This window comes from Fragaria vesca, linkage group LG6, assembly GCF_000184155.1.
Source record: "Fragaria vesca subsp. vesca linkage group LG6, FraVesHawaii_1.0, whole genome shotgun sequence".
Classification (NCBI taxonomy): domain Eukaryota; kingdom Viridiplantae; phylum Streptophyta; class Magnoliopsida; order Rosales; family Rosaceae; genus Fragaria; species Fragaria vesca.
The window spans coordinates 22,502,632-22,517,578 of record NC_020496.1 but is presented as its reverse complement, the minus strand read 5'-3'; the positions used below and the strand labels follow the sequence as shown (position 1 = coordinate 22,517,578).

At 37.2% G+C, this 14,947-nt stretch overlaps 2 protein-coding genes across 2 annotated transcripts; both read left to right on the top strand.

Annotated features, from left to right (window-relative positions):
• Window positions 1–2,006: 2,006 nt before the first annotated feature.
• On the top strand, window positions 2,007–5,099 carry LOC101307810 (putative protein FAR1-RELATED SEQUENCE 10-like). Its single transcript, XM_004303516.1, has 3 exons — window positions 2,007–3,401; window positions 3,477–3,920; window positions 3,976–5,099. The coding sequence occupies exons 1-3, from the start codon at window positions 2,379–2,381 to the stop codon at window positions 4,600–4,602; spliced, it is 2,094 nt and encodes a 697-aa protein (XP_004303564.1). The 5' UTR covers window positions 2,007–2,378; the 3' UTR covers window positions 4,603–5,099.
• Window positions 5,100–10,283: 5,184 nt separating this feature from the next.
• LOC101307514 (glucose-6-phosphate 1-dehydrogenase, chloroplastic-like) lies at window positions 10,284–14,055 on the top strand. The gene is made up of 10 exons (XM_004303515.1): window positions 10,284–10,616; window positions 11,082–11,266; window positions 11,359–11,453; window positions 11,540–11,654; window positions 12,263–12,468; window positions 12,551–12,700; window positions 12,788–12,908; window positions 13,052–13,281; window positions 13,390–13,590; window positions 13,709–14,055. Exons 1-10 carry the CDS (start codon window positions 10,409–10,411, stop codon window positions 13,959–13,961), a joined length of 1,764 nt encoding a protein of 587 aa, XP_004303563.1. The 5' UTR covers window positions 10,284–10,408; the 3' UTR covers window positions 13,962–14,055.
• Window positions 14,056–14,947: the final 892 nt, after the last annotated feature.

The following is a 14,947-nucleotide window of genomic DNA, read 5'->3' as shown; positions in this document are numbered from 1 at the left end:
TCTGTATGGTGCTCTTTCTAGTACTCAATGTTTTCTGAACCGAGCATTGTATGCGAAGAATAGATTCACAGTTATTTGATTGTAAAGTGACTCGAGCATTGTATGCTTTAGCTGCGAGAGTGACCAAGTTTTGCTAATTGTTCCCCTTTCCCCGCCCATCTGGCCTAGTTAGACTTCCTTTTAACATGAAACATCTGATGGACAAAGATGTTGCTTCTTTTGTTTTAGTTGTTCTGTTTTTCTTTCCGGATTATTTGATCTGCATCATGAATTGTTAGTACTGTGACTACTGTCATCTGGAATCTTGACTTTACTGTCAGTTAGATTCTAGTGGTAAATCTGCTATCGACCATCACCAAGTCTCATCATTCATTCCTCTAGAGCTTCTTGTTTTGTTGTTCATATGCAGGGTCTCTTTTACTCATGTTAATGATTTTATGCGACTTGGGTCCTATAATAGGGTCGGGTTTCGTTCCCATTGGGCCGTCAGTAATGCAGCCCAATGTGCTTCATTTATATTCATGTAGTTGGAATAAAAGCAATCAATAACTAATTTGTTTTTTTTTTGGAAACTAACTACTCACTTATTCTATATTAGTAAGTAGAAATCACCAACGTACTTACACCCATGTCCCATAGGACATAGGTTGTGAGCAGTTTGTTGTTCATAATGTTTGTCTTCCATCAGTAGGTCTTTATCTATGGTAAAAGTTTAGTCATATGAGTGATTTGACGTAGATTGATTAATGATATTGTAATTAAACGTATCAAATTGAAAAACTCAAATTAAAATCCGGTAACGTGGTTCTTGACAGTTGTGACCCTCAAGGGGTAACAAGTTAGCCGAGAGATTTGAGATTTCATAGGCATTTGGCCGTATCAGAATCCCTTTATTTTATTTTATTTTTATTTTTTTGTTGAGAGGAAATCTATTCTCTTGTTACTTCTTGGTACGTATATATGTGCATCAGAAATGTATTCACTCGCCAATAGAAATGCTTTTTTATTCCTGTATTTCATAATTGGGTTGGGTAGTTTCCCACAGGTGTATTTGTACTCTGCTTGTAATTTTCTGATATTCATCAAAACTTCCTTTTCCCTTTCTGGCAAAAATAAAAACAAAATGAGAGTTTATATCTTAAACCATGGGCCTCAAGAAACCCATATGAAATTATGCAAAGCTAATAGGCCCAGAACTCATTCTGACTTGGCGGCCATACAATAAATGTGTCATGAAATTCACTGAAAACAACTGAAAATTCTTTCTTGTTTTGCAAAGACGATGAAGAAGAAGAATCCAATACCCAAAAGGGCTCTACTTTGATTCTTGGGTATGCAATTCCTCCTCCAATTCACCAACCCCTGTTTCAAAGTTCAATTCTTTACCTTACTCTCTACTTTGTGTTCAAATTCTCTTTAATCTTTTCTTATTGTTGAACTCTAAACACTTGCAGGGAAAGTCAGAATTCAACGATCTTCACCTCTGTTTCTGGTACGTGCTTCAAGTTTAGCTTCTTTCTCTCTAAAAAGCTCAAATCTTTAGGGGGTTTTCTTCAGAAACTGAAACTTCAATCCTTGCTTGATGATGGGTCTACTTTGCTTTTTCTCATTTCTTCTGTCCAAATTGTAATCATGGGTGTTTTGTTAGTCCCTCCACAGTTTCAATGTATGTGTGCATAGTTTTAGTTTGGTTTCCAATTGACATGAAGTGGGTCTGGTTTGTTTTGGTTCAGCTCTCAGCAGTGGTTCTGTGACTTGTTTAATCTGTTTGCACTTCAACCACTTTATGAATTTTTCTTTCTAAGGAAATAATACTTGGCTTAGTTTCCTTGGTTTTAAATGTTTCCGAGCTAAATACAGAAACCTCACTTGTGTAAACAGAGTTGTTTACAGAATTAGATTCTTTTTTGGTTAGGCATTTGAACATATGTACCTTCAATGGGTCGGAAATTTAAGAACAGTAAGGCAATGAAGTAGTTAACTCTTTTACGTTTTTGAACTGAGATTCGTTTGATCGCATGGAAATGCCGCAGTACTGATGTACATAATTCATCATGTTTTGTTTCTTGTAGGCTCATATATCCACTTTTTCATAAAGCTCTAGGAGGAATTAAATGAAAAGTAAAAAAAAAAAAAAAATGCAACCATGTGTTAACTCATTTAGTTCCTGTGATAACTATGTATAATCTTAAGCTACCAAACTCGAGTGAATAGTTCGCTGTCGAATTAGGAAATAGTTATATATCTTGCATATGACAGTTTAAAATGCAATGTATTTGTGAGTTGTAGTTTTCATTATTCTAATCCTTTTCCTCTTTTTTGCTGTTTCTGTGGCAAAAGAATATGTAAGCTTGGACAGTTCTGTTGTTTCATGAAAAATGAAGCCATCAAATAACATCTGGATTCGGCGCCAACAGTGCCCTTGTGGAGATTGGAAGTGTTATATTAAGTATGAAGGAGATGATCCAGCCTCAGTAAGCTCTCTACATGTAAAGAGTGAGATAACTTCATCCTCGTCCTCATCAGAAGCTGTCTTCACCCCTTATGTTGGTCAAATTTTCAAAACTGATGATGATGCTTTTGAATACTACAGCAACTTTGCACGGAAGAATGGATTTTCTATTAGAAAAGCACGCTCAACAGAAAGCCAAAACTTAGGGATATATAGACGAGATTTTGTTTGCTATCGGTCAGGATTTAATCAACCAAGAAAAAAGGCCAATGTTGAGCATCCCAGGGAGAGAAAATCAGTACGATGTGGATGTGATGCCAAGTTGTATTTGACAAAGGAAATTGTTGATGGCAATAGTCAATGGTATGTTTCACAGTTTAGTAACGTTCATAATCATGAGTTATTGGAAGATGACCAAGTGCGCTTACTTCCTGCATATCGTAAAATACAAGAGGCAGATCAAGAACGGATTCTCTTACTTTCCAAAGCAGGCTTTCCTGTAAACCGGATAGTGAAAGTGCTGGAGCTAGAGAAGGGAGTTCAACCTGGACAGTTGCCCTTCATTGAGAAAGATATCAGGAATTTTATTCGCACTTGTAAGAAAAGTGTTCAAGATAATGATGCTTTGCTCAATGAGAAAAGAGAGAATGATATGCTAGAACTTCTTGAGGCCTGCAAGTCTATGACAGAGAGAGATCCAGGTTTTGTTTATGATTATACTGTAGACGAAAACGAAAAGGTTGAAAATATTGCATGGTCATATGGTGACTCTGTTCGTGCATATACTGTTTTTGGTGATGTAGTTGCTTTTGACACAACCTACCGTTCTATCACTTATGGATTGCTCCTTGGAGTGTGGTTTGGTATGGATAATCACGGCAAGGCAATTTTTTTAGGCTGTGTGCTGCTACATGATGAAAGTTCTCATTCATTTGCTTGGGCTCTGCAGGTTAGTGGATATAAAATTTTGTGATGACTATGAACCAGTCTTCAGAATTTTTATAATTATACTTCTTTTGAACAGGCTTTTATGCGATTTATGAGAGGAAGATGTCCACAGACTATTCTAACCGATATAGACTCAGGGCTTAGAGATGCTATATCAAGGGAGTTGACCAGTACTAGACATGTTATATGTATATGGCACATTCTATCCAAAATTTCCAGTTGGTTCTCTTTGCCTCTCGGACCGCAGTATGAAAATTTCAAAGCTGAGTTTGAAATGTTGTCTCATCTGGAGAGTGTAGAAGATTTTGAACATCAATGGAACATTTTGGTTGCTCGGTTTGGCCTTGTGCCCGATAAGCATATAGATTTATTGTATTCATCTCGAGAATCCTGGTCACTGTCTTACATTAGAGGCTACTTTCTGGCTCGTACACTGACAGCTGAGTTTTCAGTAGCTCTGGAGTCATTCTTGAAAAGAATTTTGAATGCACAGACGTGTCTGCAAGTATTATTTGAGCAGGTACGTTATTTTCTCTTTATAAGTATTCTTCAAATATGAATTCTTCGCTATTAAGTTCTATTTTGGGATCTTGAAGGTTAGTATTGCTGCCAACTTGGGGAGCCAGACCAGAGAGGGGATGCAGTATATGAATGTGAAGACTGGCATGCCTATTGAAGAACATGCACGTAATATTCTTACACCTTATGCTTTCAGTGTCTTACAGCATGAAATTGTTCTTTCTGTGCAATATGCAACAACAGAAATGGCAAATGGATCATATCTTGTGCGACACTACAAGAAATTGGATGGAGAGAGTCTTGTCATTTGGATACCAGACGATGAACAAATTCACTGTTCCTGTAAGGAATTTGAGCATTCTGGGATATTGTGCAGGCATTCCCTTCGTGTCCTTATGGTAAAAAACTACTTTCAACTCCCTGAAAAATATTATCTACTACGTTGGCGGCTAGAAAGTTCCTTAGGTTATTTGGCTGATGAAAATGCTCAAAGCAGCGCTGGGGACTGTGCCCAGTCCTTTAACACTCTCACTGCTAGTCTGTTGACAGAGTCATTAGTCTCCAAGGACAGATTTAATTATGTTCACAGAGAACTTTCGAGTCTTCTTGAACATGTTAGGAATATGCCAGTAATTGACGAGTATGCTATGAATATGGCAGTTAATAGCATCAGCGACAGTTAGGCATCTTGATTTTGCATTTAATATAAACGCTGCACCAGGATTGTGGAGGATGAAGTATGTTGGTGTGGAAGGCATCAACTACTAACCATTAACATTTATTAGCTCACACTTTGAATACTTGCAAACAAAGATACAGGAATACAAATTCTTTTATCAACCATGGCAAGCCAGCTCAGATGTTCTCTATGGGTGTCAATTTTACAGTGTATTTACGTTGTCGTTTAAAATAGATGGTGTCATTGGTGTGATTAGAGTAAATGGTGTCTTTACCGTTTCTTTTGGGTAAATTGTATATTTACTTTTGGGTGTAAGTAATGTTGGCCGAGGGTAGGAAGTTGGTAATAATATTTCAGTCTGTGCTCTGTAGTGTGAGACTGTAAGTTGTAATTAACAGTCTGTACTCCATCTGGACAATACTGTTTTCTTTTCTCTGTATAAAGCCTTACCTCAGTTTAGTGTTATTTGTTCAAATCACCTGATTGGAGGATGCACCATGAGGATTCATAATTCCTTTAGAACTTGTTCTTCTGGTTTGGTTATGCAATGTGAAAGAAGGCTTTGGTTGTATGACTAATAGAACCAGAAGATTGAGTTCATCTTGGTCAGTGTATCATGTTGTTTCTTTTTCAAGACAGTAGTGTATCTGTCTTTTCTTCATCTGAACTGTGAAGAAATTTTGCGATATCCTGCATTTCTACTCTTTTCAGAAAGAATATATGTACATGTTGGCACTTCTATCTAATTCATTATCATTCTGGTACTGAAATGGGGTTATGGTTAAAAAGCTCGGTTTTTCATCATTTAGGGCCAAACAAGAACATATTTAAATTTGTTCCGCTTGTAAACACTGCTCAATTACACCTACAGTTGCCTCAAGACTTTCTTTCTCATAATCTCATCGCTTATTAAGTTACCTGAAGTCTTCTAATGGAGAAACCAAGACTTGCTTTATTTCATCCCTTATTTAGAGTGGGGGCAGTGGTAAATCAGAATGGCCTGGCTGGTTGTATAGGTCCATAAGTAGAAATCAATGTCCAATTTCATTATTATCAGTGGACTAATTTGATGAAAACGTCTGATTGGGGTTGGGGGCAGGTAAAACACACGGTTCATGTCTCCCACACTATTATAGCTTTTCAATTGCAATGTCTGGGAGTGTTCGGCTCCAAGAACACTAGGTCAAGTGCCAAAGTCAGTTGCACTCATTGTGCTTTCTCCTTAATGCAAGAAATGGAGAACGAGAGTTGAGATTCGACCTCTAGCCATGAGTGTCACGAGTTCATGTGAAAGTAAAGAAGAATGAGGGTTAAGAGTCGAACTCTAGCTGTGAGCGTCATGAGTGCAAAAGCATGAAAATGAGAACCGAGTGTCGAACTCTGGCCGTGAATGTTGGGAATGTTGGAGCAAACTACTAATGCATGTGAAGCTATAAGCGTGTACACTATTTTAATCATCTAGTTTATGTAGAAGTGTATGATGAAACATGGGATTAGGCAAATCTTGATGAAATGGATTTGTTGGTGGTGAATGGTGATGCATAATTATTTGGTCTTGCAATAATTTGTCTATGTTCCTTGTCACATATAGATTTGAGACATAATGTTGTGCATCTCATAATGAAAATCAATCAAAGGTGGTCCCTTTGTGCTTGCTAAAACAGCACCATGAAGCAAAGCAATCAAATTGGCACCAAGTTTGGTCAAGGACCAATCCTAAGCTTTGATTCCATTTGGCTGGGGATTTGGTTAACATAGTATTTCAGATTTTGGACAAGAAAACTTTTTTTTTTCTTAATTTTATACTAATATAAATTGTTCATGTTTTCATGATGCAACATGTACAAACACAGATCTGTTTTTCTTAATAAAATTATTGTCTGATGATGTGATCAGACAAATCTGAATTCTGTGAATAAGACTGCTTCTTTGTATAGTACTTGGAATTTTATTATTGATTCAATTGTCCTTTCCTGGAAGACCCTGGAATGGAACCAAGTCAAGTCAGAAATTTCTTGGTGTCTACTCTCAATGCAGAGAGATTAACATGCATTGAGATAAATCAAGAAAAAGAATCAAACTTATCCACTGTACATAGAGTACAAGGACAAAAGTAAAATCAAGGATTTTATTTAGTACTCAACTGGATCATATCTTATTTTAATTTTGCTAAATGCATCTCAAACCCAGTGATAAGTTCAACCTTTGTTGCTCACTCGTGGCTTTGGCTATTTGTTACTAACTTACTACTGAGAATTAAACCCGAACTAACAATGCTTCTACCAAACAAGTCATACCGTGTATCTATACATCTATTGTATTTATCAATTACATTATAAACGCGAATTGAAATCTGAGTGAATTACATGCCTTATTATTTGGATGAATAGTATTATGCACGTTTGGTATTTGAGACTACATTAGACCTCCTTATTTTTTAAGACCCTCATGTACTGACGTGGGGTGTCTTAAGTTGTACTAATATTAACCCATGTTTGGTGATACATGAGATTGGAGGGTAATTTGCTTGGTTTATGGTTTAGAATGATGGTGCTATTTAAGGATGACTTATTTGAGTACCCACAATAACATCATCTAAGGAAGCCAAAATGAAAACAAGGTGTTACGTAAACTCATTTATTTTAGTACGCAGTAACACCAACACAATACTAACTAAACTTGACTCTTTATTTAGCACGGTCTCATTTAGTCTCATGAAACAAACATACACTTAGACTATAAAATTTTAGATAGTTGTGGTGATCTAAATTTTAGATGGATTACTGTTGGAATTAAAATACATTATAGTTGTAAGTTGCAAGTTCTAATCCTACGGTTCCTACCTACAACACAATTGAGCTAAAAAGTTGTACTATGAACTGATATATTTGATGATGAAGAGTATAAGAAGACATGCTGAAGAAGTTATATATTTCTACAAAACTTATGACACTCGTAAAGTTACAGTGCAGTCTTATAATTCAGACCAGAGGAGGAAAAAAGAATAGCTAGTCTTCTACTAACAAACTTCCTAGTGAGTTCAATTTGATCAGTGACATGAAACCATGATCATAGATTGTTGGACTTCAAGTTTAATTCCTTCTCTAACCCTTCTTATAAACTCATCACATTTCTTGTTCAACTCTTCTGTACTCAGAAATCCAGCTTCTTCTTCTCCTTCTCCTTCTCCTTCTCCTTCAAATTCATCATGATCTTCCACATTCACTAATCCATTTATGCAGTCATCTTCTTCCTCGTTTTCATCTTCTTGCACTTGCACTTGTTCAGTTTCTACATTGATAACTTGATCTTCCTTTGCCATTTGTGCGTTTGTTTCTGTCAACTCGACCACTTCTACTTCCTGGGTTTCGCCATTGATCTTCACATGATCTTCATCATTGTTGAGATTAGACCCCTGTGGAGAAGTCCCAATAAGACCAGAGTTCTTCACAATGCACACCAGGAGTCCATTGCAAAGCAGGAACATATAGTTCTTGTCAAAAGTGAAGCTGAACAGTCTCACCGAAGGTGAAGACATGAAGGCATCGGAGAAATGAACAAGGAAAGAAATTAGAGAAGAGTGAGAGAACAAGATTGAAATGACAGAGATTGAAAGCAAAAACTTGATGGCTTTGCTATGAATGATAGAATCCATCTTTATTATTTCTGCTGTTGAGAATAAAGAAGCTTTCTTTTCTTGATGGGTATTCTCAGAAAGCTCAGTGAAGATAGCTTGGATTAGAGTATGGCTTATGATATGAACATGGTGATTGGTGAAGGTTTATATAAGGTTGGAGCATGAATATATTATTGGCTACACTCGTTTTAGCAAAGAGAAATAATAGAAATGGACCCCTGATGGAGTCAACTACCTCTTTAATATTTATTTTTTTAAGGACCAACTTAGGAGACCAACTGACCAAGACTTGAAATGATACATGTTCATTCCAAAAACAAAAAAGTAGTTATAGTCATGGTTGTTGTTCCAGAAACTTAAAAGGGATTTATGGTGGTTCTTCTTGCTGTCTTATTAATTATTACTATTAGCCTCTTCAAGGCCAAAACTAAATTTAGGTTTGTCTTTGAGTTCTCACTTAGAAGGTTTCTTCCCTTTTAGGTGGTTAGGTTTCCCGTTTTGATGGTACAGCTGAAAGGTTCAAACACAGGTGAGCCTTTAACTACAAAAGATGGTAGGACGAGCACATGCACCAACAAGATGAAAGGATGGGTTGGATCAAAGATTGGACAAAAAACAGCTTCCGCTGGTGATGAATCGGACACACATGATCCGGGTAACAGATGGGTTAATTTTCACCCCAACAATTAGTTCGGACCAATTTAACTGTGGACCTGCTACAGTCACATGAATTTGCACATAAAATCAGATGCATTTTCCTTTTGCAGTTACTTTGCTTTGTCTGGCCTACCAAATAATAGTTATTAATCATCGGATTGATTTCGTTGTTGTATTATTAAACTAAGAAATAAATACTGATTTGAATGAATAGTATATTGATCCGGGGTTAAAAATTGATTCAACCCACTCAAAATAGGTGCATTTGCTCAAAGGGTGATTATCATTTTAACAATTCAGTTCTAGATTAATTGATGAATCATGGCAATGGGAGAGGGTTTTAGTCCACCAACCAATTATCTTAGATTCCTAGGAATGACTTATAAACTTCAAGGTCAGTTTGTTAAAATAAGGATTGACTAAGAAGTTTAAGATCTACAGTAGTACGACTAAGCGAGTAAGAATTTTCCAATTCAATATAGTGGAGTTAGAAACTTAGAATATACAGATTACAGAGTACATACATGAGCATACGAAGTTGAATGAATCTTACCATGTGAAGATGTGAAACCGTGTGGCAGGGTGTTGAACAGGTCTGTGAGGATTCACACTATAATTTTTCCACCAACACTGATGAAGTCTTGCCATACTGATCTCATAGTGGCCTTTGTTCTCCAACTCGATGTGGGCTTTGTCTAACTTATAGTTGAGGGTTTCATTCTGATAGCCTTAACCCAAACCGACTGCATTTCATTTGTTTGTTTGTGTTCTTAGTTTTCATCCAACCACAAATTCCATTCCAGACATTAGTTGCTGATAAAAATTTCCAATCTTACTGTTTTGATCCGAAAGCACAACATTTGGATTATAGTTTTGTCAATTTGGTTCATGTGTTTTAACAATAATAACTTTTTTATTGACAGTCCTCTTGAGATGTCAAACTCAACCGTTACAATCAAACACAATGGTTCTTTGTGACGTTTAATCTAACACTTCAACTATTCGAGTTTATGAAGATCATGCCTCTTTAATAGTTAAGCAGTTTGCGTGGAAACAATCATCTATGAAAAGAGCATGTGACATCTTATTAATTGAGCGGTAATAAGTTGAAAATGAAAAGAGTTGACCTAATGACAAAAAATAGAACTATCAAAGTGACAAAATTGAAACCTGATGATAGAAATGCAAGTCAAACCCATGAGAAAATCAAAGTTTGATTCACTTGAGAGCTAGTCATTATGCACACAAGTCCTCTGTCATCAAATATTAGCAACCAAATGTGCCAATTGGCCTTTCAACAAGGTAAAGGCCACAAGAATACCAACGATAAGAGTTGGAGTATATACTACTACTTTATTAAGCAAGTAACCAATTAACAAAAATAGACCATACAATCCACTCCAGCATTCCTCACAAAGTCACAGCACAACACTTGCAGAGTTGCAGATATTTGTAGATACAACTATGTCTCACATTACCTCTCAATTTTGAGTTTCATCTTGACTGAACGTATTGCATGGCTGCCCACCTGAGTCCTTGTTCGTCTTCTTCAACCTCATTCACACCCTCTTCATTCAAGAACAAGACTACCCACTTCGCCAAGTTCATCACTTTGTTAGGAGAAGGTCATTCCTCCAGATGGGTCTCTCGGATTCGCCCCAGAAATCAATTTCAGCTCAAATCTTCAAATGGGCATCCACTCAATGCTCTGTCTTTTCATGGCGGTCTGTTTCTTCATTCTTCTCTTGTTATGTGCTTTTTGTTGTTCCATTTGCTTAGCCTTGACTAGTTAGTTTCATTGATTATTTGAATGATTGCTTTAAATTTTGGATAGATATTTCATCTCATTTCAGTTCATGGTTAGTGTTATCCCTATGAAAGCAAGAAGCAATCTTTAACTATCAGACATTGTCCATTTTCTAATGCTAAATAAGAAAAGCAATCCCTGCGTGCTTATTCGAACAATTTCTCAATCAGTGATTGTAAAGTAGCTCTTTTTTTTTCAATCAGTGATCAAAGTAACTATCTTTGGAAGCTTTAAGGTGGTTTTGGATGTTCAAAGTTTCAGACCACTGTTTTTTGATGCTCAATTTGGCTGTGTGAAAGCCACAATTTATCATGCACTTAGTCAGTTGTCTTTGGTAATATTATGAGTGCTCAATGTTAAATGGGCATTTGGGGGTTTTCAGATGGAAATTCTATTGGCCAAGAACAATCTGAACCTCATGGCAAAGAGGGTTCCTTTCCGGTGTCGGATTTAAAAAATGTGGACTCTAAGTTGAGCATAACTGTTGTTGGTGCTTCTGGAGACCTTGCCAAGAAGAAGATATTCCCAGCACTTTTCGCTCTTTATTATGAAGATTGTCTACCGGAGGTTCTAGTCTTCATCTCTTGCATCAAATTTTACTTTGTAATGGTAATAATCAAACTTGTTGCTCATGACATTCTGTTTGTGTGTTCATGTAGGATTTTATAGTGTTTGGTTTTGCTCGAACTAAAATGACTGATGAAGAGCTAAGGAACATGATCAGCAGAACCTTGACTTGCAGAATAGATAAGAGGTCTTTTATTCTGCAAAGCCACAGTGAACATGTGTTACATAAGCCTTTGCAATTTCTATAAATTGACATGCAATAATTAATGACAGGGCAAATTGTGAGGACAAAATGGACCACTTCCTAAAAAGATGCTTCTACCATTCTGGTCTGTATAGTTCTGAGGAGAATTTCGCAGAGTTGGACATCAAGCTGAAAGAGAAGGAGGTAATGTGTTCACTACATTATTTTTTGGTGTGTTCAAGTGTGATCCATATCAGCTACTTTTGGTAGAGCAGAAAATGAGCAACTGTTATCAGTAATGCTTTAGAATATTCATCCAGTAGTAGCTAATTTGTTTGAATTGGCTACTTGAGGCGCATGTCAACAAATATTTAAGCCTGGGTGCAGCAGCAAAGCATTCAAAGTATCTGGATGCACTAACTTAAACTGTTACATTGGAATGTTACCGTTATATCCTAGAATACCATGTATGCATAGCAATCTTACCTGGGGTCTCTACAATTGTTCAAGGGTTAGAAAATGAAGGTCAACATACTTTCAAAAAAAAGAGTGAAGGTCAACATATACTAATCTTTTAATTTCAGCTAAACTATCAAAGCTAGTCAAGTTTTCAAGGTTGGTGAAATAGGCTCAGATACTGATCTGAAAGTATGTAATGGTGTTCTAGTATGTGCCATGAAGAACTGTCTTGCTGAAAGAAGATTCTGTGGTGCACACTAAATTATATTGATAAATAGAAAAATAATTAAAGGTAAATAATTTTGATAGATGGTTTAATATCATTGAAGTTTCTTGTTGTTTCTTGTTTCCAGGCTGGAAGAAAGTCAAATAGGCTGTTTTATTTATCGATACCTCCAAACATATTTGTGGACGTGGTGAGATGTGCTAGCCTTAGAGCTTCTTCAGAAAATGGGTGGACTCGAGTCATTGTTGAGAAGCCATTTGGTCGTGACTCTGAATCCTCTGCGGAGCTAACCAGATGTTTAAAGCAGTACCTTGCTGAAGACCAGATATTTAGGTGAATTTTTCTCTCTTTTCTTATAATTAGTCAAATTCCTATATATTGAGGAAGAAGATTCATCATGTTGATAAAATTTCAGGATTGACCATTACTTGGGAAAGGAGCTTGTCGAGAATCTATCAGTGCTTCGCTTCTCAAATCTTGTTTTTGAGCCTGTGTGGTCACGTAACTACATTAAGAATGTGCAACTGATTTTTTCTGAAGATTTTGGCACAGAGGGAAGAGGGGGGTGAGCTTCTTCCTCAACATTGTTGTTGGAAAAAGAATTATTCTACCACTTTTCGTCATTTGAATGTTGTCCCATGCATGCTTCCAGATATTTTGATAAGTATGGAATCATACGGGACATAATGCAAAATCATCTTCTACAAATACTAGCACTTTTTGCAATGGAAACACCAGTCAGCTTAGATGCTGAGGACATCAGGAATGAAAAGGTATTGTAGCTTTTTCATTTAATATTCTTAATGTCAAAAATGTGGTCTAAAGAACTCTTCTGTTTCTTTCTGATAATCCCCTTAATGCTCTCACCATGAGTGGATGATAATATATTTGATTGGTGTGGTTGGTCTGAACTCAGGTAAAGGTTCTAAGATCAATGAGGCCATTGCAGCTTGAAGATGTAGTTGTTGGCCAATATAAGGGCCACAGCAAGGGTGGTAAATCATTTCCTGCTTATATAGATGACCCAACTGTGCCAAATGACAGTCTCACCCCTACATTTGCAGCAGCAGCTCTCTTTATTGATAATGCTAGATGGGATGGGGTTCCTTTCCTGATGAAAGCAGGAAAGGCCCTCCATACTAAGCTGTATGTGGAAATGTTTCATGTTCTTTAGTATCAGTTCTTTTAATATTCCCTCATATGGTAAGGCTCTAAACAGTATAGTGACCTGGTTTTTTTGGTTTGACTACCCAGTGCAGAGATCAGAGTTCAATTCAGACATGTCCCGGGTAACCTGTACAAGCGGAATTTTGGAACTGATATAGATAAAGCTACAAATGAGCTTGTGCTTCGTGTACAACCTGATGAAGCCATATTCCTGAAGATCAACAACAAAGTCCCCGGTCTTGGAATGAGACTAGATCGGAGTGACCTAAATTTGCTTTATTCAGCTAGGTACAGTAGTCTTTTTTAAACTTGGTGATGACAAAACTCTTACACTGGTAAAAGTTTAGATGATACAAGAACTTCTATGCCTCTATAATGATCCAATGTTCTACGTTACAATGTGCAGGTATCCAAGAGAAATACCAGATGCATACGAGAGGCTACTGTTAGATGCAATTGAAGGGGAACGAAGGTTGTTCATAAGAAGCGATGAGCTCGATGCTGCTTGGTCACTATTCACACCATTGTTGAATGAGCTCGAACAGAGAAAGATTGTTCCCGAGCTATACCCCTATGGTAGCCGAGGGCCAGTAGGACCCCACTATCTTGCTGCAAAGCACAATGTTAGATGGGGAGATCTTGGAGACGAGGAATTATGAAGTGAGAAATACTTCATTCTCAGGTTTGGCATGCTTATGACTGGTTCTTGTTCCCATTTCCGCCATTGATTGTTTACATTCGAATATATATATTTAAATACCGAATATACTTTTATTGTCATGATTTGTGGTGGATTTCATTAGAAATTGTTATCATGGAAGTGCAAGAAAACTGTTTACAAAGGCAGCAAAGCAACAACTTTGTAGTTGATTATTGAAACGGAAATAGCAATATATTACCATCAAGGCATCAATTATACAAGTGCTGTAGAGTCATCCCAACTGGGCAGACCCAATTATTTTAACTGTTATTTTATGTCATAAATAGCAGAAGCCACCACAGTTTTGGGCCACAGAGCAAATGATGGAAACTGGGTAATGTTTAAAGAAACATAATATACATCACAAGTTCCTCCAACTTGAGCACCCTTGTGCTCAACTGAGCTACACCATCCTCTAACTATCTACTTAAGCGTGCCTCTAACTTCAGCACTGATGTTCCTTTTCCGACGGCTCGTTTATCTGCTCGATCTTCCTAAATAGCAATCATCAATCCTGTCAAATAATCGTAAAGTGTCATGCGGGAGTCCAATACAAAATGAGAGAGACAGTTTCGCAAGTCTCTCGCACCACCTTGCACTGGAATCTCGCATTAAGAGTTTGAAATGAGCATTTAAACTCTGAAGTCTTGAGCAAAAACTTAATGAATGCTGATAAGTTAGATGAGAAGGAGAAGAGAGGTAGGTCCATGACAAGAAGGAAGGGACCAGGGATTGAATTAAATTTAGCAGTGAAATGTGAAGAAGAGGGAGGGGCAGAGAAGAGAGAAAGCAGTAGTCTGGTGATGGAGGTTGTACTTGTACCTGGTGTGTGTGTGTGGTGTGGGATACTGGTGTATGATAGTTACAGACTGAGAACTCAGAGGGACGAGCAGAGAGAGAGAGAGAGAGAGAGAGAGAGAGAGAGAGAGAGAGAGGAGAGAGAGT